At 45.7% G+C, this 26317-nt stretch overlaps 1 protein-coding gene and 1 non-coding gene across 14 annotated transcripts in view; both read left to right on the top strand.

Moving 5' to 3' along the window:
- Positions 1 to 26317, top strand: part of ATG16L1 (autophagy related 16 like 1) — a 65563-nt gene that overhangs the window by 20071 nt on the left and 19175 nt on the right. For 7 of the 13 annotated variants that reach the window (XR_002831692.1, XM_023762594.1, XM_023762606.1 and 4 more), the window contains 9 exons: positions 2372 to 2442; positions 3128 to 3199; positions 7989 to 8109; positions 8368 to 8473; positions 10391 to 10540; positions 10664 to 10711; positions 11459 to 11560; positions 20471 to 20573; positions 24684 to 24744. Coding sequence is in view for 11 of the 13 variants with exons in the window: in XM_023762594.1 (XP_023618362.1) it covers positions 2372 to 2442; positions 3128 to 3199; positions 7989 to 8109; positions 8368 to 8473; positions 10391 to 10540; positions 10664 to 10711; positions 11459 to 11560; positions 20471 to 20573; positions 24684 to 24744 (834 nt within the window). In the remaining 2 variants the exon portion in view is untranslated. The other 6 variants (XM_006082660.3, XM_006082661.3, XR_002831696.1 and 3 more) reach the window with 5 other exon arrangements.
- Positions 7246 to 7506, top strand: LOC111828155. The gene has a single exon (XR_002831948.1).

Below are 26317 nucleotides of genomic sequence, written 5' to 3' on the forward strand. Positions count from 1 at the left end.
GTTTGTGTAAGGAGCCTGACCAGAGCATCATTACTGTCTCAGTTGCACTTTATAGCTGATGATGTTTTCTCTGTGTTTCCAAGCAGTGACTGGAAAACACTGTAAAGTTATGGATATGTTTGTGTTTTACAAATATATACTAATCAGAACACCTTCCAAGAAAGTGCAGGTTTTTAAAGGGAAATTAAAAGCAGCTTATCAGACAAGGACCCTAAGATCAAGGCACGGGGTTTCAGAATTGATCTCAGAGCTCTCAGAAATGGGATGGCATTTTGAAAGATGGGAGTTAATGAACCCATCTCTTAAAATGCTGAAGCTACAACATAGCCCAATTTCAACATTTTGAGATTCAGTTAAATATACATATACTTTTAATAAAGCAAGGTCAAAGAATAGGCTGAAGGTTTTTGTAGGAACCACTTTGTCAAGTTTCCATAGTTACAGCACATACATGCTCCCTGTCCAGCAGTTAATAGTTCCAGAGGGCCTTTTGTCTGTGTTATTTCCTTTGATTCTCACAATGGCCCTGTGCAGTTAGAAAGGTGGGTATCACCTGTATTTGAAAACTCAGGAGGCACTACCAGATTTACATAGTTGATTTACATGACTGATAGATGATTTACGTGGAAAGGAGTGGTGGAACCTAGGAGCTGAGTTAGGTCTTCTAACTGCAAGTCCCTTGTTTTCTCCATGACAGCCTCCCCTAAGCTGTAGAGTTGCTGAAGAACACTGTAGATCACTGTGGTAACAGAAGAGCAGTCTGTCTGTTAGAACAGGTGGTCAGTAAAGCCCCAAGTGTGTCTGCCCTGGCATTTGATTTTCAAGAAAGTGGCTCAGTAGTTAAATCCCTGGCAGTTACAACTAGTTGAAGCCCATTAGAATTAGTCCACAACAGCCTGTTCAGTCTGCAGTTTTGTTCCTCTTGGCTAATATTTACTGAACCTTGGGAGGTACAAAGTCCAAGAGACTGTTTATGAAATAGTTTGGGGTGTCCTGTTTTTACTCTTTTAAAATATCAGAAGAATGGCACTCTCCACCCAGTAGGAACACCCATCCTTGCTCTTTCTGTCAAAGCAGAGGCTCCATTGGTAATTACTTCTATAAACAGCGTTAACATAACCTCCCTTGGTGCCTTCTAGATAAAAGAGCTTTTTACTTTTAACAAGGTGTTTGGTCTTTTGAGATCAATCTCTTGTGTGGAATAGCATTTATCGATCACTTCTTGCATTTTGGCTGCCAAACAAGTAGACGACTATTTTGGGCATAAGTCAGAGAGCTGTTTCTTAGAATTTGCAATAATAATTTGGTCTGTAAAGGTGTAATCTAAATAAAGATCTTAATTAGTGGATGTTGGCCCTTTTTTACTTTGGAAAATCTAATGAAAGCTAAGATCCAGGAAGAGGTATATAATGTGCTATATTTTTCAAGTAAGTATAGAGGTGGAGTTCATAGACCAGGTTAATAATCCCAGCCCTAAATATGTTTGACAGCTCCAAACCAGTATTCATATTGCTATTATTTAGAAGTGCTGAGTAAGAGATAACATTGAAATGTTTCTCGTCCTGTACTCCCCTTTTATGAACTTGATTTAGAATGGGTCCGTAATTGTTTTCTTAGCTTGTCTATATAGGTCACCCTTAAGCTACCCTATAAAAAAGGAATGTAATCACTTCATCATCGAGACTTGTAATCCTCTAAGCTTATGTCTGCATAATTGAGGTTTCCGTGTGTGGGGCCAGCTCTGTGAGAGCAGGACCCAGGAGCGGTAGCTGAGTCTGTTGGTGAGGGAGGCTGGATAGAGGGAGGGAGCACTGGCAGGCAGCTGGGTTGCCGGAGTCTTGGGGTTCATGGACATAGAGTAAGTGCAAGGACAAACTCCAGAAATTTCAAACTGGCTAACTGGAATTCTAATGACTAGCCATTTACACCTAACTAAAGCAAAAGCTCTTTTCAGACATTCCTGAAATGATCACACCTGGATTCTGAAAAGTTGATGGTTCAGAGTTGGTAGTTAAGTTGGTCCAAACACGGATCAAACCCAAAGATGTGTTTATGATATAAGTTAGAAAATTTTACTGAGAAATAACAACTAAATGAAACTCAGTCTCTAAGTCACTTGTCATGGCCTATATACACTAAATTTCTCTAAAAGAACAGCTTAACACACATGCAAAATGCTAGGCTCTGCATCCACATATACCTTCATTGCTCTTAGAAATGTCTCGTATTCTCTGTCCTGCTGGTTGATTCTGTGATGGTGCAGGAATGCTGTTTTGACAATATAGTTGGCTTCCAGTGTTTCGGGTGCCCCATTTTAACTTACATAATGGCTTTACCTTCTTGTCTTTCCTCCATCTTTCTTTTTATCCAGACAAGTGTGAGTTCAAGGGTTCCCTCTCTGGCAGTAACGCAGGAATTACAAGCATCGAATTTGATAGTGCTGTAAGTATCTAACACCTGGGGAAATAGGTGCATTCAGAGATGTTTAGAAACAAGACATCTGGTTTTCAAAATTTTTAAATAACTCACCTGGTTCACTACTTATCTTGAGTAAAATCAGTATTAAAGAAAGATGCAGGTAGATTACAAATTCTGTGCTGATCGTAACTGGGTTGGGGAGGCAGGTCTGCATTAACCCAGCTGATCTCTGCAGACTTGATACAAGTCCCAGTTTGGGCTGAGGTGTTGTGGGTGGAGAGGAGGGCATCCAGCTAGACCTGCGCCAGAGATGAGCAGATCTCCGAGGGGGTAGCTGGGAGGTGAGACAAGGGGAGAGTCAGTTCCTGTGGGCTTTCTGGCTGGAGCAGCGTGTAGAGAATTAGTATTTGCTGTTACTGAAGGTGGGCAGCGGAGGGAAGTGAATGCAGGAGGCCAAGTTCCATTTTGAGCTGGAGGGTCTTCGACCTTCAGGCGAGATTGAGCGAGCTTAATAGAAAGGTCTGAACGTAACGGGGTGGGTGAGTTGACAGACACTGGTGGTAATAGTTGGTATTTGGATCAAGTGTATAGTTTTAGACATCTAGACCTTCTTGGACTTTATTATTGGGGAGTTTGTATTGTGTGAACTAAATTCCTCTATTTTGGCTGAAATTTGTGTCTCACCCTCCCTTCCCCTTTATTTCAATAGGGATCTTACCTCTTAGCAGCTTCAAATGATTTTGCAAGCCGAATCTGGACCGTGGATGATTATCGGTTACGGGTAAGACCCAGTTAGGAAAATTAGTATAATCTCCTAACTTCTCATGGTTATCAAGGCACAACAATGGTAGGCAATAGCAGGTCCATTTAATCTGCAATAGGAAACCTTCACTTTTCCATGAAAGACTCGGAACATTCCTATTCATAAGAGGAGGTACTTTTCATAGATACCAGTCTTAGCTTAATTTCAGCGGTCTTGATGACAGCATATAAACTGACTTAGTAATTACCTCCCAGAGTATAGCTGGAAAAGTAGGATATAGACATACATATGGATGCTCTGTGATTGAGAGAAAACAACTGATGCTAGGAGTCAGATGGAAGGGGCAGGGGGAGGGAGTGTAATGGGATCAGATGTGGAGGAAGCCTGTATCTGAACCCAGACTTGCCAAGAAGTCCTGTGGATTCCAAGACAAAGACCAAAATGTGAGGGTTATATTGCCTTTGTTCTAATGAAAAACACATCATTTGATTTGGAGACTGGCTTTTCTCCTTAAGCTTGAAGGAATCTTCCCATGAGCTCGTTAAATAAGGGCTACTGAAAGCTAAGATGGAGGGCGAACTTGACATTGGTAGGCATTTTACCAAAAGACTTTGACAGCAGCTCTGTGTGTCAGCCCACACAGAAAACAGGGCATGATGTCAAGATGAACTTATTAAAGGTAAATGCAGGGAGGTGGGAGCTGCGCTGGGTGGTGTACGGTGGTCTGTTTTGGTGACACAAGAGTGCAGCTAGAAGAATCATTAGAAACACAGTGAATGGATCCCTTAGACTTTCCATTTTCTTGAAGGTGCTGTGAAAAATTATCACAGTGGTAATTCTTGACTCTTAGTTGAAAGAAGATCCAGGGCTGCACATATAAAGTCTAAGGCGTGAAGATGACAGATTATGTTCCCTGAAAGCTGAAGAGCCTGCCTGGGTTCTTGTCTGAGTGAAGGAGTGGAAGTGGACTGCTGGCACCCACAGGCAGGGCTAGGCTCGCCTCAAGCAACAGTTCACTTTTGTTCAAATATTTGAGCGAGTTTTCAGCTTAAAGCGTGAGAGTTCACGCTAAACATGGAAAGATGCCTAGCCTGTTCTCGTAGCAGCTTTTTAATTCGTTCTGTGGTCTGCCATGTTCTGTGTAACTGCCGTGTAAGACAGTTGTATGCGTCTGCAATCATTAACTTACCTGAAGGAAGGTGGCTTTTCTTGAGTGGCCTCTGTGTATTAGACCCAGTACTGAGGGTGTTATGTGCATTACTGCTGTAGTCCCCAGGAAGGCAGCTAAGGTGGTTAGATGAGGGGGCTGCGGCTCCGATTTGCCCAAGGTCACATAGTTAACAAACAGGTGAGAATTGGAATTGAGGCCTGTGCTCTTTCCTGTATTGGATTGGCCTGGATTATTCTAGACTGGGAAACAGCTGAAGTGTTTAATTGAGGGACGTACAGCTTTCCTTACATTTGCGGCCCTTGGAGGGAGGACCCAGGCAGGCAGTTGAGTCAATCAGTTGTGGAGGATGTATTTTTCGTTGGTAGAGTTCTTTACAGGTGGGCATCACCTTTGGGTCTGACATAAGAGGAAGAGGATCTGGAGGTGAGGCAGTTCTAGAAGACAGAGGTCATACTGTTGAGGAGGTTTTATCAGAGAGGGTTCTGCAGGGTGCTGGCAAGCTGGGCTCGTGTTGGGGCCATCGTCTCCTTCGCTGGACTAGCTGGCTCTGTGGCCTCAGGTCTGCTCACAGCCATGTCCTGTCCCTCAGTAAATGTGGGAAGAGATCCAGGAGGCCTTTTTCACACATCATACCCTTACTAAGGCCCGGAACTAAGTGGGCTTCCTGTTGTAGGGGCTGTGGCTCCCACTTAGACCCTCTTTACAGAGGATGAATGGACACCTATGGTCAAAAACTCAGATCCAAGCCCTGGTCAGTATCTCTTTAACTTTGATGATAAGCGAATAGTGTTGGGAGAGACTAGATGCAAGAAGCAGCTGGATGAGTGCTTGCTTTAAAACCCTTTTAGTAAAGGGCCCCTAGAAACAGCCTGGCATTGACAGGGGCCCATGACAGGACTCCTTCAATACGAGGTGTGTTAGACTCCCTTAAAAATCTAAAGTCAGTGCCAACTGGCCCGGCCACTCTCTGAGCTGTGACTTGAGGAACTGGATTGAAGAACCCACCCTGTTCAGTTCTCTGACAGTGACGTGGAGAGGTGGCCAGAGGCAGGACTGGCTTTCAGGTGGTGGTGATTATTTCAGAAACTTCCTCATCAAGTTCTGCATTTCTCTGGCATCAGTGGTCTTCGGTTGATATTAACAGTAGCTGCCTGCATGGTGGGCAGCCCTCGGGGTCTGCCCCGGACCACGCGAGTCTGGGCAGAGCGCTAGAAAAGCATGCCAAACCTCCCTCCCATGTGGGGCTCGAGCTGCTGCAACAGCCGAACCCACTGTGGCATGTCTAGTGAGTCCTTGTTGAAAAGACTAAGGTAAAACTTAAAAGTAGTATTAAAATTAAATATTATAAGTGAATACAAAAAACTGAGTGAATGAAAAAATTTTTAATAAATCTGATCCACTTAAAATAAGCACTTTTTAAATGGTAAAAGTGAGTGCTTATAGGAGGCTCAATTCCTTGCTGTTGAGAACATAGAGATGGAGCTAGTCAGCCTCAGGCAGATCCATCCGGGTTGCCACCAAGAGCAAGATTCACAGAAGTCCAGACTTTAAAAAGCAAGCTAACAATACATATGAAGGGCCAACCAATAAAAACATTCCTTTTCTTTATTCCATTAGTCCAGTGGTTCTCAACCTGTGGGTCGCGACCCCCTTGGCGGTCGAAAGACCCTTTCACAGGGGTCGCCTAAGACCATCCTGCATATCAGATATTTACATTACGATTCATAACAGTAGCAACATTACAGTTATGAAGTAGCAATGAAATGATTTTATGATTGGGGGTCACAACATGAGGAACTGTTTTAAAGGGCCAGAAGGTTGAGAACCACTGCATTAGTCCAATAGTTCATTCCAGGAAATAAGTCAAGAAAAGGCTGTGTGCTCATAGTGTTCATTGCAGCATTATTTGTTATCATGAAACTTTCAAAGCAACTTAAGTGTCTGCTGGCCAAGGAAATTTCAGCTAAATTGTCACCTCACCACATACAGATTATTCAGCTATTAAAGTATTTATGAAGACTTAAGCGTGAGGGTGCAAACAGGAAAAGAGTTAGTGCTGCCCACATGTGCCTATTTCATACTGCTAAACCAGCGTGAGAAAGAGATTTGTCTTCCTCAGTTTAACTTAGAGGCCCAGGCTGTGTAGAGCTACATCAGTGTGACCCCAGGCCCATGTGTTTTCAGCTATCACATGAAAACCTGCTTATACTATAATGTCAAAAATAACATGAAATGTACAGAAATGTGAAAGTGTGCAAGAGTGAGTGCATTCGCATAGCCCATTCATGAGCGATGTCGTTTTCTCCCTATGTTGGTGAAATGTGATTACAGACAGTGCATATACACAGAACTAAGGACTTAATTTGCATTGCATGAGAAGTACCTACACAGATTCCTGTTTCCTCTGACTTGTACAGATTGGATGAGTTGTACTGAGTGGACTCACGTTCCTATACTGTGTGGAATGTCAGCTTTGGTGCTGGAGTTGCTTTCACCAGCAGGATTGGTGGCAGCTTTCACACTGCTACAGCCCAGCCACCACCTGCTGGCACACTTGTAAGATCAGTCCCAGTTTCAGACAGGTGTCGGGTGAGGGATGTGAGTGAGAAGCCGAGCAGACTTCTTAGAAAGGGAGAAGTACGCATGTCCTAAGTTTCTGTTCCTGTACTAAATGCAGTTGCTCCACTCAGTATAGCAGAAAGACGGGACTCTAAAATTTCAACACTGAAAACTTTACACGAAACTCTGAGGTCTCATCTTTGGGAGTGAGGTTGAAAGCCATCATTACCAGTGGAGTAAGTATACTAGGGTCTTTTAAAAAGGCTTGTTTTTATTAGAAAGAAAACATCAGTGAATACCTTTTGAGCCTTTGAGGTTTTGCAAATATAAAAGAGGTCAATGATGACTAGTAAAAGGGCTGACTCCCCAGGTCCCCTCCCTGCATCCTCACCATCCCCAGCCGCCTTGCTCCCATCAGGCTCCAGTAGTGCTTTGATGGGTAAAAGGGCAGCTGACACTCTGTGATGTCCCAGGTCTGTGTTCCTTGGCGAGCCCAGGGAGGACACGTGGTTGGCATCCCACAGCCAGTCTCGAAGGGATGTGATTACTGGGAGTGTGGTACCTGTGGTTCTGATCTGACTTTCAAGCTGAGACCTCTCTTTGAAAAACCCCCAGGGCTTTTAATTGTTTATTTAATGAGGCCTGATGTTTCCTTTTGTAAATTGTGTCTATTCTGACTTTAGAGGCACTGGCTAAACCCAAGGCTTTTAAAATGTTGTGATTTGATATAATACAGTCTTATAAAAAAGGTGCAAGAACAGTGCAGTGTTTCAAAAAAGTCCTCTGGTTGCCCTTGCTGGTTTTGAGGATGGGACACGTGAACTTTGTACTGGTGATGTTTTTGTTTTTTTGCTTTTTTTGTTTTTTTATGTTATTGTGGTCAGAGATTTATCCTATTCCTCTAATATACCTCACCTCTGGGCAGTACCCGTAGATAGATAGGCTTTTTGGGTGTTTCCCCAGCTACTGGTCCTTCTGCCTCTGATGTTCCTGACCAACCGTTGGGTATTTGGAGAAGCTGGCTCCCTCTCGGTGTGCTGCCCGCAGGCTTATCCCGCTGTATTTTCTCTCTCCTAGCACACACTCACGGGACACAGTGGCAAAGTGCTCTCTGCCAAGTTCCTGCTGGACAATGCGCGTATTGTTTCTGGAAGTCATGATCGGACCCTCAAACTCTGGGATCTGCGCAGCAAAGTCTGTGAGGAAATTCAGTCTCTCTGTTTATATGTGGGATTAGACATTAACTGCGGAGGTGTTTGTTTCTACATCAAAGCCTGCATTTAGTGTGATACAGTTTGAATGCAAGTGAGAATGGTGCTGAGGTGGTGGCAATTTTCCATGTTTGAAGCTTCATGTGAATGAGGAGTTCTGTTGGCTTGGGGTCTGAGGGAGTGAGGTTATGTGGACAGCCACGGAGGAGCCTCTGCTTGATGACTGATGTTCGGCTTTCTTTCAGGCATAAAGACAGTGTTTGCGGGATCCAGCTGCAACGATATTGTCTGCACAGAACAGTGTGTAATGAGTGGACATTTTGACAAGAAAATTCGTTTCTGGGACATCCGGTATGATACCCAAGAGCTCCCTCAGTGGGGAGGCATGTGAGAGGGTCTGTATGTGGTAGAACTGTGAATATTTGTATATGGGTTGTTTTTTTAAATCCCTGGAAATGCAGAGATAAGCTCCAGTCCACATTTACTTTAACAGTTTGATATTCTTTACCATGAAGTCGACAGTTGTGGTCAACAACCATGGATTTGCACTGTGTACTTACCGGTGCATGATCAGCAGAGATGAACACCTGGATGGGTGGGTAATTAAATGTAGTAGGTGGGACAGACACACAGGTCTGCCCTGAGTGCATTCAGAGCCAGCCCCTTTGTTCAGGGATGTTAGAGCATGCCTCAAGACTCATCTTGAGAGGAGAGCAGGCTTCATATTGCAGAAAAGCCCCCGAGAGACATTCTGGGCAGGTGAGACTGATACTGTGTGTTGGGACCAGATGGCCAGGGGCTCTATATGCCATTTTGTAAAAGACTTGATCTTAGAAGCCATTGGATGTTCAGCAAAGGATTGCTTCCCAGGAGTCTAGTAGATTGTGTGGGTGGCACTTTTAGAGGGAAATCAGTAGAGTTGATGAGGATCTGAACTCCAAGCAGTGGAGGAAGAAGGTGGGCATTCACTTGAGTGAGAATTCTGGCAGGACTTGGTGACAAGTTGAATGTGAAGGTGAGGAAAGAGAAAACTAAAGCAAGACAATAAATGACAAGTTTAGGAAGAGGGTGCAGAGAATGTGTTCAGCTAAGGACATTAGTTTGTGGTTTCTAATAGACATTTGGAAAAACAAAAGCAGAATTTTTGAAAGAGGTTGGAAGTCCTCAAGAGAGGACTTTGGAGGCATGAGAACAGATTACTCAGACACACGTAAAGCAGTCAGAAGATAGCACTTAGGGATCCGTCTGAGGAGGAGGAACTAGAAAGGGCAAGAGAGCCAGAGTCCTGTGGATGGGCCACGGCTAAGGGAGTAACGGGGTCAGGTGGCAGGAGGAGTCCAGTTGGATGAGGCTAGTTTGATAGGAGGTGGTTGGTGATCCGATTGAGTGAAGGGAGGGCAACTGGGGCAGGAGCCCAGTTGAACAGTTGTGGACAGAATGGGGAGTGAAGAGCCATGGCTATAGATGAGGCTTTGAAAGGCCTGGAATGATGCTCCTGACTCCTAGACATCACTTCAAGTTTTACTGGTGTAGCCCCTAATTTAAGAGATGAAGACCCCGAGTTCCAAGGCAGTGGAGTGTCTTGCCTCCAGCTACATACTTACCAACACTAAGATAAAACACTCTTACTTAGTTATGGTTTGTGGTAGGAAATCATCTCCTTGATCGCTTACTAGTACACCAAAATGCCTGCAGAAAGGTCTGCACCTCCTTCACCTGCATCAGCAACAGGGTCCTGCCCAGGATTTCTGTTCACAGGCCTGGCTATGGACGGGCCCAGGTGAGAATCTAGAGAGTGAAAGAGAGAGGGCCTTGCAGAGTGTGGTGACTGCCCCGGAGTCCCAGTTTCACATCTAGCATCACCAAGAAGTTGGGGGCCCCTGAGCTGAACTTAGTGTGGCAGGGAGACTGTGAGAAAGCACAGCTTTCTCCATATTTGGATAGGAGCCCTGGTTGGTACATGCTGATCAGAAGCTCCGATTGGCATTTATCGTATGGTTCCAAAAGTGGGCAGGGAAATGAATCCTTACCAGATTTAGAGTTCTAGTTCTCAAAATTATTACCATAGAGTCTGTTGATGGAAAGATAATAAAAGCAACACTGGTTATTTTTATAAGGCTGGGAACACATTCACTGCCTGGAAGAGCTTTGCATTCTGGTTGCCTTGCCTTTTCCCCTTCTCTGCTCCATGGCATGCCATCCTGGTTCAGATGGGGAAGTCTGACATTTCTGTGGTACATTTTCTCAGACTTTCCATCTCTTCGGTAGGTCAGAGACTATCATCCGAGAGATGGAGCTGTTGGGGAAGATTACTGCCCTGGACTTAAACCCAGAAAGAACTGAACTCCTAAGCTGCTCCCGTGATGACCTGCTAAAAATTATCGATCTCCGAATAAATGCTGTCAGACAGACATTTAGGTAATTAAAGCCACGCTGGTTTGGGGCTCCTGAGGGTTGTGTGAAGACCGGAGGCCCCGGTTTGCTCTCAGATCCTGAGTACTCTGAGCTCTCGGGGTGACGGTGCCCTCTTGTTTGTTTCAGTGCTCCTGGGTTCAAGTGTGGCTCTGACTGGACGAGAGTCGTGTTCAGGTTAGTGGTGATGCTCCTTCTGCCCCACCTCACCCCCAAGCTTGGTTCATCACAAAGGTTAAGCATGGGCATTTTCCCGCTGGGAAAGTGAGCCAGATTTATACAGTGTCTCAGCCAAGCATCCAGGAGTGAACCTGTAGATTCAGTGCTAGAGGTCACTATCATGTCCTTCCTCCCTCCTGTTCCTTCGTGATTGTACCAAAATGAACTGGTTGCCCACTTGGTTCTTGCTGGGCACAGCAGGTTCGCATCTCTCCATGCATTTAGAGAAGAGCTGTTTGAGAGCTTTTAGGGAAGTGTGGGAAAGTCTCATGGAACAGTTCCAGTATCACAGAGAAAGTTCTCCACAATTAATGCTTCTCTCTTTCCTCTTCCCTCTTTCCTACTTTCACTGAGCCATGCGACCAGGCAGTCTGCCAGACAAAAGAAACCCGTTGCCATTCAGGGGTTGACTCCCTGTGTGTGCTGAGTTGGAGTCTGAGATAGTGAGGGACTTGTGGCCTCAAGAAGTAACATAGTGGCACTATTCTTCATTGGGTGGGTGAGGCCAAGATAACAGGGTGAAATAGCTTTGGTGTAACAGTCATGAGTGTCAAGTTCTGATTTTTGGGGTATACAGGACCAGTCCTGTGTTTGTCTCATAAATGAAGACTAAACATTGCTTCTTGCCAGGAGGTCCATGAGGATGCTGGGGAAGGGGGGCGGGGGGTGGGGTTGACACCATTTCCTGTCTTCTGTGTTCTCCAGCCCTGATGGCAGTTATGTGGCAGCAGGCTCCGCGGAGGGCTCTCTCTACGTCTGGAGTGTGCTCTCTGGGAAAGTGGAGAAGGTCCTTTCAAAGCATCATGGGTAAGATGACCCCTGGGAGCCCCTCTGAGGTTGTGAGCGGGTCCTGTGACTTCATCCCAGGAGTCATGCTCTCTTCAGGCATGGACCTGAGTCTGCCCCACGAGGGCAGTGTGCACTCATGTGCTCTGCTGTGAGCTAGGTTAGTGGAGAGAAGCAGCCAGTCCCCCCAGTGCAGCCTGCTGCAGTGCTCTGCTGTTATGTTTATACAGAATCTTCCGGTTTGAGCAATCAGAATAGTGGCTGTTGGAGAAAAGAGTAGAGAAACATTCTCTTGTCTTCCCCTAGGCTCCTTTTTTTCTTAGCTTTGCTCCATCCACCCAGGCCCAACTGCTAATGAGAACACAGTCCCAGGGTTCCTCCACAACCACCTCTCTGTGCCTCAAAAGCAGTGACAATTTCTACTCCTCAGTCAGTCGTCCTGTCCCTCTCTGCTTCATTCACCCAGAGCTGTTCACTTAGGGTAGATTTGATCGGGCCTGCTCCTTTCATTCCCAAACTGCTTCCTAAAACACAGTACAGGGTTCCTCCTGCATTCTTCTGCTCTTTACTAAGTGCCTGCCTGTGAGCGGGAGCAGCCGGGTGAGTAAAACAGCTGTGGAGAAAGCACAACCCCCAGGAGCGAGGGAGCCTGGTGCCGAGCTCACTAAGGCCTCACAGATGTTCTGACCTCTCCCTTTGAAGCTCGTCCATCAATGCGGTGGCATGGTCCCCCTCCGGCTCCCACATCGTCAGTGTGGACAAGGGAAGCAAAGCTGTGCTGTGGTCAGAATACTGACGGTGTCTCCTCAGGAGAGAGCAGATCCGAAGCCGGAGAAGCACTCGGGCCGCAGCTCTGTCCTGGCAGGTGGCATGTGGGGTGTAGCTTTGACCTCCAGAGAAGAGCCAGCCAGGCGACTTTCCTTGAGCAGGACTTCTGAGGATTTGGGCTGCAGTCTCTAATGACCTGGAGGAATGACGCTGCCTCTGCAGCCACTTAGCAGAGGTGGGTCGCTGCCTCCATTCTGTGGGAAACACTACTAGCTCTGACCGTCCATACCTCAGCGGGGCAGGCAGCACAGGCAGTGCCAACAGCACCCCACATGTGTGTGTGTGTGGGGGGGGTCCTCCCGCTTATTTCTCCCTTCAGAGTCAGTTCTGGCCAACGCATGTCCTGTCGCCTTGGATCATTTTCCTGGTGAACTTGCTTTAATCATTGGATTAACAGATACCCAAACAGGATTACCCCTGTCCTCAGGTAGCCCGCAGGGACTGCCCTGGTTTCCAAGGAGACATGGGACTGCCGTCCACCCTGCTGGTTTGTATCATTATTCCGAAGCTCTTAGTGTGATCTCCTGATTACGGTTGGAATTTTCTTAGGTCTCCTAAACAATTCTTGGAAAGTAACTGTTCTTCAAAACTCCTCATTCTACATATCTATTTATTGGTCAAAACATAAATCTCAACTTGGTTACAAAATATTTTTTTGAGAGGAAGTGCAAAAACCTTTTTTTCCAGAGAAGTGTGTGTGTGCTGCAGGAGTAGGTGTCTTCCTAGACCCATCTGTCCCTTCCAAGAAAGTGGGTGCATGCCACGGTCTTTGGGTACAGCTGCTGGGACTCGGGTGTATCTCTGGAGCCAGCAGCTCCAGGTCACTGCCCCTGTGCCAAGCCCATGTGCAATGCCCTCAGTGCTGGAGCGCAGGAAGCCCATTCCAGGAGGCGGGGAATGAATATCACCTTCCATTTCAGGAGCTGTGATTGAGGCCAGGGAAACTGGCCTGGGGCATTTTTTTTAAAGCATTTCTTTCCCATTTTCCTTGTGTATAAAATTTTGGTTCCTCGAGTGACTGAAACACCAATATTTTTATCACTTTCTAATTTGCACTTTATTTGTTCCCTCCCATACTTGCTCTCTGGACAGATGTTGGTGTGAGTGCTGGAGCCTGGTGAGGGGTGGGGGATGAGGAGCGCCTTTCCTCCCACGGGGCAGAACTCCCCTTCCCTCTTGCCCACCTTCATCTTCTCTTTTCTGTTCAGAGAGCTCGAGTTGAGGGGAGTTGAAATTCACAGGCCAGGGCACATCTTTTATTTATTTAACTGTGTTGCCCAACAGAACTTGATTGTAAATAAAAAAGAAATCTGTTATATACTTTTCAAACTCCATGTCTCTTGGTGGTTCTTTAATTCTCCTTTATACTAAGGGGCGGGGGGGGAGCTCTTTTATTTATTTTCCTGGCTTTTATTCATTTGTAAGTAATGGAAATACTTTCCTGGTGTCTTTTTCTCCTTGTTCATTTAAGTCCAGGTTGTCACTGCCTATAAATATGAATGTCCCAGCTTCCCGTCATTTGCAATTCTTAAACAGGAAATGGGTGTTTTCAGAACTTGGGGAGTTGTGTTCTGAGAGCCCCCATGCACTTCTGTTACCCCTGCAGTTGGCTCCACAGGCAGCAGGACAAGCTCCTGGCCCTGCACTGAAGACTTTGTCCACAGGATTGATCATGAACTCTCCGTGTCTCCAGGCTCCTCTTTGTTGAAGGGGCATGAATTACCTCATTGAGGAGTGACTTTTAAATGGCAGCCCAGATACCTAGCAAGCATCCTTCTGCATTAACAATTAGGATCTCCCTGGAATCCCGTAAGACAGTTGCATCACAACACTGTGTTTACTGAGGAGTTGGCCAAACATCTGCTCGGCCCAGCAGCTTGAGTCAAGATTCCATCAAGATCTGACGTCTCAGGCAGCACTCTCCAGAAAGCTGAAGAAACCCTTTGCAAGTGGGAGTCTTTTTTATTTTTTTAATGTTTTTACTGATTTCAGAGAAGATGAGTGAGAATCTTCAATTGGCTGCCTCTGCCCGCCCCCTATTGGGGATCAAGCCCAAAACCCGGGCATGTGCCTTGACTGGGAATTGGACCATGACCTCCTGGTTCATGGATCAATGCTCACCCACCAAGCCACACCAATCAGGCAAGGGAGTCATTTTTAAAGGAGACCCAAAGTTATCGTTGCAGTAGCCTTTGATTATCCTATTTTCTTTGAACTTGGAGGGGAGCATTCCTGCTGTCTCTGCTTTTTTAAAAAGTTTCCATTTGAGGTTCATCCACACTGAAGCTTTTCAAGTCACCTGGCCACCAAGATTGAGTTGATGGTGTAGACTCACTGCAGTGGAGTATGGCTTCCATCCAACTCATGGTCTTCACCCTGCCACCTTTGAGGTTATCGGGGACCCTACCTGTGCTACTGGTTCCGTTGGAGGGTGGGAGGTGGGCAAAGGACTCCTGGGTGGTTATAGCTAGTGAGCTCCCTTGTCAGTGTTGTCAGCTTTGATACATGCATTAACATGTCAGAAGTTGAGAATTTTAAAACATCTTAATGAACTATCTCCTAAGTCGTTGCCCACAATAGTGTAGTAAATCAAGTGTGATGTCTTACTAAAGCACAGACTACGCACACTTGTCTTTATCCTAAGAGTCTTGTAAAGCCCCTCTGATCTTCACATGATGGCACACAGGACGTTTTGTGTGGACATGGGGAAACGGAGGGGCCCAGAGTGGGTGGGTGGGGAAGTTCCAGATCACAGAGTGTGCCAAGGTGCGCAGAGCTGCCTGTGTCTTCACAACTGTGTTCTTGGGGAACTGGACATTTTAAAATGTAGACTTGAAACTTATCACCTATGGGGCATCCAGAGAGGAGAGTGGCCATGATAAAGCATTCCATGCAAGACTGCTGGGCTGCAGAAACCAAGTGTTTCTGGCCTGGCCAGTGTAGCTCAGTGGTTGAGCATCAACCTATGAACCAGGAGGTCATGGTTCAATTCCGCTCAGGGCACATGCCCAGGTTGTACCTCAATCCCCAGTCAGGGGCATGCAAGAGGCAGCCCATGAATGATTCTCATCATTGATGTTTCTCTCCTCTCTGAAATCAATAAAAATGTATTTTAAAAAATGAAATCATAAATGGTATCTCAAGTGGGCAGAGACCCTTGAAAAGCATTTAGTCTACACCCCATCCCTTGCTTGGATCTCTTCTACAATAGCCACAAGAAGTTGTTGAATGCTTTCAGGGATGGGGAAATCACTACCACCTTTCTTTGAAAAAGCATGAAGTGTGAGAAAACCAAACCAGCCTCCACTCTACTTTTCTCCATTGCTCCAAGTTAATCTAATCTCCTCCAGAAGTGACTATTATAATTAGAACACGGGTGCTTATTTTTCATGGGCACTGAAACCCTTTTGTCACCCTGGGGTCCTACCCCAAGACAGATTTCAAATGTCCATCTTGAGGCAACGTGCCGAGAATGTACATGATGCTCCTGTTCTCCATGCAGCAGGAGCATGTTGTACAAACAGCCCCAGACTGGAGTCCTGGGTTCTGAGGCTCACTGATTTCAGGAATAAGCAGCCCAACCCATAACAGCCCTCTATTCCCCAGGTCCATTGACTAAGATCATCTTGAAATTAAGGTGGCTTTTAAAAGCTCCCAATCTCTGGCACTTTTCATAAATAGAGTTGCCTCAAACTTCTCAAGCACTCTGTTTCAGTAAAATGAAGGCCCTGAAGAACAAGGCTTACATTCTGTAGCTGATGGTCACAGAGTGTACCAGCTTTCCTCATGCATGTGCCCTAATGAACCCCTGGATGATAACCTTGCCCCAAAGCCCATAAGCTTCTTAGCTGAACATCCCCACCCCCACAAGCCAGGGCTGGGATTGGTGGCAGGAGAGGAAACACGGCATGTTAGCTTCATCTCACAGGACGCCAACTCCAGAGAAACAAGTATTGCTAGAGCCCATGGTGGCCAGACTTTGAGAATTCACAGACCAGTAAATTTCCAAAAGAATTGTAGGAGAAGGATAGTGACTTTAAAATTTGTTTATTGATTTGAGAAAGAGAGAAGGAGGGAGAAAGAGAGAGACAATCAGTTGCCTCCCGTACTCACCCTGATCAGGGATCAAACCTGCAACCTAGGTATGTGCCCTGGGCAGAAATCAAACCCAAAACCTCTTGGTGTACTGGACAGTGCTTCATCCAACTGAACCACCTGGCCAGGGCAGGTTGGCAACTCTTCTCTACTATTTTAAAGTTCATAAATAATAGAAAATGCAAAACTAATGACAGAGGCAAATTAGTGTTTTCCTGGGTTGTGGGGAGGGGGGTGGCAGAGGAGGTTGGTGGAGGAGTTGACTAAAATGGGGGCCAGGGAACTTTGGGGTGATGGAAGTGTTCTGTGTCTTGATCATGGTGGTTGAACTCATCAGACTGTGTATTGAAAATGAGTAAATTTTGTTGTATGTCAAGTATACCTCAATAAAGAAGGGGGAAGAAACACAATATTTTATTATCAAAAATTGAGAACCTGCCCTGGCCAATGTGCTCAGTGGTTAGAGTGTCGGTCCGCACACTGAAGGGTCACGGGTTTGATTCCTGGTCAAGGGCATGTACCTAGGTTGCATGTTTGGGAGGCAAGCAATTGATGTGCAATGTGTCTCTCTTATCCCTCTCCTTTTCCCTCTCCCTGTCCTCTCCGTTTTCACTCTAAAAATCAATGGAAAAGTATTCTCAGGTGAGGATTAACAGGAAAAAAAAATGTTGATAACCTTGCAAGGAAGGTTTGCCGGTTTGATTCCACTCGGAGCATATGCCCAGGTTTCAGGTTTGGTTACCAGTCAGGGGTGCACACAGGAGGCAACCGATGGATGTTTCTCTCTCACATTGATATTTCTCTCCCTCTCCCTCTCTCTAAAATCAATAAAAATATATATTTTTTAAAAAGTCATTAATATAATCAGTTGGTCAAATGATGTTTTTCTAATTTTATCATTTGTTTTACTTTTATTAGCTGACATTCCTCTATTTAAAAAGAAGTTTTCTCCCTTAGAAATTAAAAAAAAAAAAAAAGGTTCCTCCCTAACCGGTTTGGCTCAGTGGATAGAGCGTCGGCCTGCGGACTGAAGGGTCCCAGGCTCTATCCCGGTCAGGGGCATGTACCTTGGTTGCAGGCACATCCCCAGTAGGGGGTGTGCAGGAGGCAGCTGATCGATGTCTCTCTCTCATCGATGTTTCTAACTCTCTATCCCTCTCCCTTCCTCTCTGTAAAAACATCAATAAAATATATATATATATATTTTTAAAAAGGTTCCCCCAAGTTTATTGCCAGCTATTACACTGTTGCAATCCAATGGCTCTTTGATTCACTCAAAGAATATTAAGGTCCCTATTCTAAATGCTGGAGATGGGATAAGTAAAAACATTTTAAAAAGCTCTAAACTCTTGGAACTTATATTCTAATAATGAAGTGTAGGGGGGCAGACAATAAACAAGATTAAGAAAGTAAATTCTCTTGTATGTTAGATGACAATGAGTGATATGGAGAGAAGGATGATAAAAGATTTGGGAAAGGGTATAAAATAGGATGTAGATGAATAGGGTGACATTGAAGTGAAGACCCAAAGGAATGAAGGGCTATCGGTGGGAAGAGTGAGTGTTCCAGAAGAGGGAACAGTGAGTGCAAAGGCCTTGAGGCAGGTTTGAAGAAAAGCAAAGAGGCCAGTGGATGAGCTGAGTGGGTGAGATGGTGAAAAATTATGTCAGACAGCAGGAAAGCCAGGTCCTGCAGGACCTCGCAGAAATTATCACCTTAGGCGGGAAGCCACTGGCATGTTTTGATAGATGCTCACACCCCAAACAAGCTTTCTGCATATACTCCCTTCATTCCCAGACACCAGGTAACGTCCAGCATGTGAGTAAATGGGTTAGTGGCCACGTCGTGCCATCCATTCACTCCCTGGGTGTTCTTGGGAGCAGCTGTTCTGGGAACTGGGATCCAAAGGTGGAAATGCAGCGGCTTGAGTCCCTGACCTGGTAAAGCCTAGAGCAGGGGTCCTCAAACTTTTTAAACGGGGCCAGTTCACTGTCCCTCAGACTGTTGGAGGGCTGGACTATAGTTTAAAAAAAAAAAAAAAACTATGAACAAATTCCTATGCACACTGCACATATATTATTTTGAAGTAAAAAAAACAAAACGGGAACAAATACAATATTTGTATTTGCATGTGGCCCGCAGGCCGTAGTTTGAGGACCCCTGGCCTAGAGCAAGTGTCAAGTGCACTGTGCCTCTAACCTAGTCCTGGAGGATGGGGAAGGCTCCCCTGAGGAAGGGGCTCTTGAGCTGGAATCTGAAGAGGGACTGAGTCAGGGAGGTGAAGAGAGGAGAGAATTGTTCCGGCACAGAGAACAGTAGGACTGGGGTTCAGGACCATGCAGAGAGGCGGGAGAGTTTTAAAGATGTGTGCCTGTGTCCTGAGAGCAATGGGACATGGTAAGCAGGGGGGTCCAGAGCAGGGCTTGGAAGGGCCTGGAGGGTGGAGGTAGATGGTGCAGTCAGACACCGCAGGGAAGCAAGGTGGCTGCTGTGGACTCTGGGGAAGGCTCTGGGCCCAGAGAGCTGTGGACAGATTCCAGAGACACTGGGGACTCAGGAACTAGTCCATAGGACAATGGGCTGGAAGAGAGGGACCTGTCTAGTTTGGCTTGCCTAGCACAGGGGTTCATCTTGAGGTTGACATTTCTCCTTGACCTTTTTGTTTATATCCCTGCCCCCAAGGTTGTATTAGCTGCCTGCTGAGTTTAATCAAGGGTGTTGAGCACTCGAAAACCCCCTGTCCTTTGCAGGGATAATCAGTCTATTTCCAGAACCCAAAGAGGGTTAGGATAAAAAGCCGCTTTCTTTGAGCCACTGTGCCTCCCTCCAGGCCCTCCCCACTCGAGTGGGGGAGGTGGGCTCCTGCATCTGAGCCCCTCTGGATGGAGACCCTGGCCTAATGCCTAGAACTGCTGAGACGGCCAGTTCACCCATCTGGACACTAATCCAATTTTCACCCTGCTCCTTACATGGGATTTGGCTTTGAGACACAGACCTGGGTGCTGGGCCCCACTCCAGATCCCCTACAAATTCCCCACACACGTCAGCCAGGGGCCTCTCTGGGGTCATCTGGTTAGACAGCGAGAGCTGGCTGCCACCCCGAGGGCACAGAGACCTTCTCCCCTGGGCCCAGCCACTGGTTGCACAAGGTATGTGACTGCCCTTGCACAAGCCTTCTCAGACACTTGGGGCAGGCACAGGGAAGAGCCAGGGCCAGGATGACAGGAGTCAGGTTTTCATGGAGTCAGTCTGTCCCCATTTCGCCTGTTCTGTGTAGCTTCCATGGACTTTGCTTGTTGGGGAGACTTGGAGGGCATTGAGCTCCAGAAGCTAAGACGGCCTCTTCATGGTGCAGCTGGGCAGGAGGGAGGAGGAACAGGAAAGCACCACCGGCTACAAATGGCTGCACAGAACTTTTGGGGGGATTCAATGCATTTGAAAATGGTATTTGTGAAGGGGCTCTGTTGTGCTTTTCCGGAAACTTTTCTATTTTAATTGCCATAAGACGGAAAACCTTAGGACAGAAAACCTTCTCATTGGAAGCCAGCTAGACTTCCTGGAGAGGTCTGCTGGCCCTAGCCAGTTTTGCTCAATGACTAAAGGGTACTAAAGGGTCCTGGGTTTGATTCCAGTCAAGGACACATGCCCAGGTTTCGAGCTCCATCCTAGTGTGGGGTGTGTAAGAGATTCTCTCATCATTGATGTTTCAATCTCTCCTCTCCTTTCCTCTCTGAAATCAATAAAAATATTTTTTTAAAAAAAGTAATGTTTGAGGCTTAGCAATAAAAATAAAAACACAGCTTTAAAAAGTAGCACACTGCCGGGCAACACAAATTAGACAAAGACCCTATTTATAAATCAAACATGGAGATTGAGGCAGTAGCAGGAAAGGTCTGATGGATGTACAGCATCTCACAAGTAGGTTTTCTACCCAGAATGCTCTTGACTTTATATTCAGGATTGATTTTACCTTTCTCCAGCCCCCTAACACCCAACGTACATCCCAAGGTGGAAGAAGCTGCCAGAGACAGATAATATGGCTGCCAACGTCAAGCCCAGTAAGTCTACACCACACCATGTTATCTTCAAGAAGATCTCCCGGGACAAATCGGTAAGTGGCACAGAAGTGAGTGGCTTGTGGAAATGTATGTTTGTTTGCTTATTTGTTTTTTAAAGGAGCATTTTCAAGAATAGATATGATCGACACCAAGACCCTGTGAGGCCAAAGGAAGCTCTATGTCTATTGTCTATCTCTGCCTGAGATGGACGATAAGTGAGATATAAGTGAATAAGTGAATTGCAGAAACACAACTTCTCTTCAGTTGCAGCGAGACTTTAGTCCTGAGACCCTTAATTTTTTTCTAATCACTCATTCTCCAACCAACCTCCAGTTTTACTTCTTTTCCTAACCCAACCCCCAATTTTATTTCTCTTCGTAGCCAGCCTTGATCCCATGACTTACCATTTCAAACACTGTTTTGCCAATCACTGTATTTGGCCTTTTGTCTATCACCTGCCCAGGGAAAGCCCTAATGCTGCTTCGACACAACTCTCTATTCCTGTGCACCTGCAATGCTCTCAATCTCGCTGGGCCTTCAGGGCCACTGGGTAAGGGAACATGACCGGCTGCTCCCTTTCCACCATGCTGCCCTGTGGCTGCGTGGCCACTAATATCCCGGCAAACAGCATACTAGACACAGATAACGCCACTGTTGGCTCCCTCAGAGGCACATTAGCTGGTCTAGATGTGCCTATGAACCTCCTGGCAGGGGAGACCGGGGAAGGTCCACCCCAAAGCCTCCGTGGATGGGGTCTCCTTGCTCCATTCAATGGCTTCTTAGGGGCCAACCATCTCGCTCAGCACCATCAATACAATGCTGCATATGTAATTTTAAATTTTCTAATAGCTGCATTGAAAAAGTAAGAAGAAACAGGTGGAATTCATTTTAATATTAAGTTTAACCCAATATATCAAAAACTCATTTTAACATGTAAATGATATAAATATTATTGCAAACATATTTTACATGCATTTTTCTGGTGTGCAGTCTACATTTATAGCACATGTCCATTTGGAATGGCTATATTGTACCTATAAGTCACCACCTGTAAATAGTAGCTACCGTATTGGACAGTGTAGCTCTAGGTCCTTCTTCCAGTTGACTTCTGAATATACTGGACCATCCAAAAAACTCCATGATCTTTATGGTGTCACACAAGGAAATCATGCTTTGCACAGTCTCTCTCTACTCTCCTCTCCTTGCTGAGGAACTCCATCATTTTCATCAAATGCTCTGATTCTTTGGGGTGATACGTTGGGTGCTCCTCAACCTTTCATTCTTCAAACTCTTTTCCAACTTGTGTCTTGCCAGCATGCTTTATATTGACTTCTGGCAGAAGTAGAGAGAAACCACTTCTGCTGGGCCGTATCATTTATCTACTCTTTTGTTCCTCACACCTAAATATGCATCCTTTGAACCAAGACATTTAGAATTTTTTGTAAATGTAAAAAATAATTTGTCAATATGTCTCACAGATTAGGATCATTCCAATTGCAACCTCTATATGGGTCCCAGCACGGAGTGCCAGGGCTCAGGGGTCACTTCTCTGTGACTCTCTCCACTCGGCCCTCTTTCGTCATCTTCACCCTCCAGCTGGTGGCTGCCCCAGCTCCATGTGTCTCTCCCTCCCTGTCTTCCAAGAAAAGGAAGAGGCTATTGCTTCCCGGGGTCTCTTTTTAAGAGTGAGGAAATAGGCCCTGGGCCTGTGTGGCTCGGTTGGGCATGGTCCCCTGCACCCAGAGGTTGCTGGTTCCATTCCAGGTCAGGGCATGGGCTGCAGGCTCGATCCCCAGTAAGGGGCATGCAGGAGGCAGCCGATTGATGTTATGTTCTCACATCATGTTTCTCTCTCTCAAAAATCAATGAACTATTCTTTAGAAAAAGAAGAAAAAAGTGAGGAAATATTTTCCCAGCAGAATTCTGTCCTATATCACTGGTCAAAACTGGGTCACATTCCCTCCCTAAGCCAATCCTGAGCCATAGGAATTGGATGATCATAATTGGATCCAGCCAATCAAAAATCATCCTCTGGCCCTAACTGGTTTGGCTCAGTGGATAGAGCATCGGCCTGCGGATTCAATTCTGATCAAGGGCATGTACCTTGGTTGCAGGCACATCCCCAGTGAGAGGGGTGTAGGAGGCAGCTGATCGATGTTTCTCATTGATGTTTCTAACTCTCTATCCCTCTCCCTTCCTCTCTATAAAAAATTAATAAAATATATTTTTTAAAAAAATCATTCTCTGGGGCTGGTCTCCTCTTAGCACAGGACCACATTGGAGATGGGATGGTGGACCCTGCCATAATTGGTGACTTCATCCAGAAAGAAGGAGCACATGGCTATTGGATAGGCAAGCAGCAGGTTGGCTACAGTCTCACATTCAGTCCCACTTCTCTACCTCTCCCTGTCCTTTCCCTTCCCCTTCTACTCCCACAGAAGAGGTGCCTTTGCTCCCATCTGAGGTTCACGTTACTCATACCCTGAGTCTCATGGTCCACCACCTCCTTAGAGTCCTCCATCATCAGCCTCCCTCCTGGGCTATATCTGCAGCCTCTCCTTCTCTACCAGGACTTTGCCTGAGCAGCGAAACAAGTATTGATCATATGCACCTTAAAAACACCACCCACTCCCCTTTATGCTTGTTCCCTTTCTAGCTTGCTGACCTTCACAGCCAAAGCATGAAAATGGAGATAACTCCCACTCCTGTCACCAGCCCTCTTCCCTACCACTCACTCTTCAGTCCTCCCCTTCCTGACCATCTCAGCTGCCTAACTGGCCCTCTTTCCAAACCTGCCAGTTCATTCTCCATTTTGCTGCTGACGTGATCACAATCTGTATTCTCCTCTGTAAAATGGGGTTAATTCCCATCTCACAGAGAGTTGTTGTGAGGATTAAATGAAATAATGTAGCCACAAGGCTTAGCTTGGTGCCTGGTACATGATAAACACTCTAAATGCTATTTAATTGCAGATTTTTCATCCAGCTACAAATGCTTCACTATCTTCCTAGATTCTTTAGGGTCAGTTCCCCTAAGACCCTTTCTGGCATCAGTCTGCATCCCCATTCGGTGACCATTCACCTGCAGATGAAAGCATCCTTTTGGCTGTGGGCTTCATACACACAATTGCTTTGCCCAAAAAGCATCCCCCACCACCCAACCTCTCATCCCCCATCTGGTCACCTGGCCATGCTATTCTCAGGTGCTTTAACATCCGTCACACAAATAACCTAAGACTTGGGGATTCACTCCAGGACATCTGATGGGAGAGGGTAGATCTAGGAGATGATTTAAAGCCAACAAAAATGATTTGGGAGTTTATGGAAATAAAAATATGAATTTAAGAGGCTTAGGGAAGAAGGGGTTTAGCCAGGGTGCACCCATTCACTGGTGCACTTAGCAAATGTTGATTGAATTCCTGTTACGTAGCAGGTACTGTTGTAGGTACTGTGATGGCTGAAGGACAGAATTCTTGCCTTCGAGGCACTCACAGTACCTCAAGTTAAAGTGGTGACTGGCGGTGAACCAACCTGTACTCTCCCACAGGGGGCGATGGTAAAGAGACCTTTGCTGCCAGGGGCGTGGAGGTGGACAGGATGAGGGCTGAGGCAATGATCCTCTCCCTTGCACCCAGCTCCACCCTCCCCCGTCCCTCAGAGCACAGTTCAGGTTTACCTGTAAGGAAGCTCACCTGGTAGGATTTCAGAGACTTCTCTGAACTCCCGGCTCTTTGCTCAGACTAGAATTTCTTTTAACAAGGAGGGGAATCTTTTCGCTCACAGCTAGACATTAAAGGTTTAACATGCAAATGTGTGGGAGAAGCCTCATTTGCATAGATGTAACTTTCTACTAAAGTATTATCAGTTAATTCAACCAGTTGAACTGGTTGATATCAGACCTGGGCTTGATGGGTAAAGGTGGAGAGAACAGGGTGCATCCAAACGGGTGGGAAAGAGCAGATTTATGAGGCGGAGGCAAGCACACCCCTCGCCTTCAGCCCATCATCTCTGTCCATGGCTACACAGGGGGAGAGCAGGCTGCAGACCCAAGTGGCTCCTCTTCTCAAAACTCATTAAAAGGTTTGGTTCTTGCTGATTATTAAGATGAATACCTTAGGTTACTGTACTTTGGCCATTTAGAATCCATACCTGTTCTTCCCACAGGTGACCATCTACCTGGGGAAGAGGGACTATATAGACCATGTTGACCAAGTAGAGCCTGTGGGTAAGTTGAGTTTAGAGTAAAATTTCCGTGCTGATGTTCCTTTAAGTTATCAGACAACTACTTGTTTTGTATTTATAAAAATCAGCTTGCTAATAATCTAACCAAAGAAATGCAGATTAAAGCATCAGTGAGGTGCCACTGCCTGATTGGAAATAATTTTAAAGAATATGGAGGAGACAAAGGACCCATCTCTAGACTATACAAAGAACACTCAAAACTCAACAGTAAAAGGAAAATAAAATCTAATTAGAAAATAGATAAAAGACATGAGGCATTTCATCAAAGAAGACATATGGATGTCAAATAAGCACATGGGAAAATGTTTGACATCATTAGTCAATAGAAAATGCCAACTGAAACCACAATGAAATATCATTATATGCCTGTCAGAATGGCTACAATTAAAAATACTGACACCGCCAAATGTTGGTGAGGATGCAGAAACACTGGTTCATTCACACATGGCTGGTGGGAATGCAAAATGGAAGTCACTCTAGAAAATAGCTTGGCAGTTTCTTAAGAAATTAAACATACACTCACCAATGACCCAGCAATTGTACCCCTGGGCATTGATTTTCCCCAGAGAAGTGAAAACTATGTCCACGCGGAAACCTGTACACATTTGTTCACAGCAGCTTTGTCTGTAATAGCCCCAAACTGGAAAAAACCAAATGTTTCTCCATGGATGAAGACAGTTAAGCAATCTGTGGCATATCCTAGCATGAGATTCTGCTCAGCGATAAAAAAGAAGGAATGGCTGATTCATACAACCGCTTAAGGATCTCCAGGGTGTTTTGCTGAGTAGAAAAAGCCAGTCTCAAAAGGCCATGTACTGTAAATTCCATTTATATAACATTCTGGAGATGAGAAAAATTATAGAAATGGGAAACCGACCAGCAGTTACCAGGGGCTAAAGGGGTAGGGGTGTGGCTCTAAAGCAGCAGTTCTCAACCTGTGGGTCGCGACCCCTTTGGCGGTCGAAAGACCCTTTCACAGGGGTCGCCTAAGACCATCCTGCATATCAGATATTTACATTACGATTCATAACAGTAGCAACATTACAGTTATGAAGTAGCAACGAAAATAATTTTATGGTTGGGTCACAACATGAGGAACTGTATTTAAAGGGCCAGAAGGTTGAGAACCACTGCTGTAAAGGAAGCACCTGAGGAAGAGCCTGGCGTGAGGGAGCAGTGCTGTCCCGAGGCTGCAGTGGTGGACACACAGCTCTGCACAGGCGATGAAATGACAGAACTGTGCACACATTGTACCCATGTCAGCTTCCTGGTGGTGATATTGTGCTGTAATTATCTAAGATGTAACCACTGGGAGAAACTGGATGGCGGATGCACAGGGACTTCTCTGTACTATCTTTGCTACTTTCTGTGATTCTATAATTATTTTAACTCAAATAGTTATTGAAAGAGAAAAAAGGAGTGTACAAAACAGGCATTTTTAGGCACTGAGGATGAGCACGTCTCTCAGCAAAACGTCTCTGGAAGGTGGTTTGGCAGTGTGTTATCGAAGGCCAACCCAGGTCTACCATGGGTGCCGACAAAGGTGTCTATGAGGA

The sequence above is a fragment of the Myotis lucifugus genome, unplaced genomic scaffold, assembly GCF_000147115.1.
Source record: "Myotis lucifugus unplaced genomic scaffold, Myoluc2.0 scaffold_3, whole genome shotgun sequence".
Lineage (NCBI taxonomy): Eukaryota > Metazoa > Chordata > Mammalia > Chiroptera > Vespertilionidae > Myotis > Myotis lucifugus.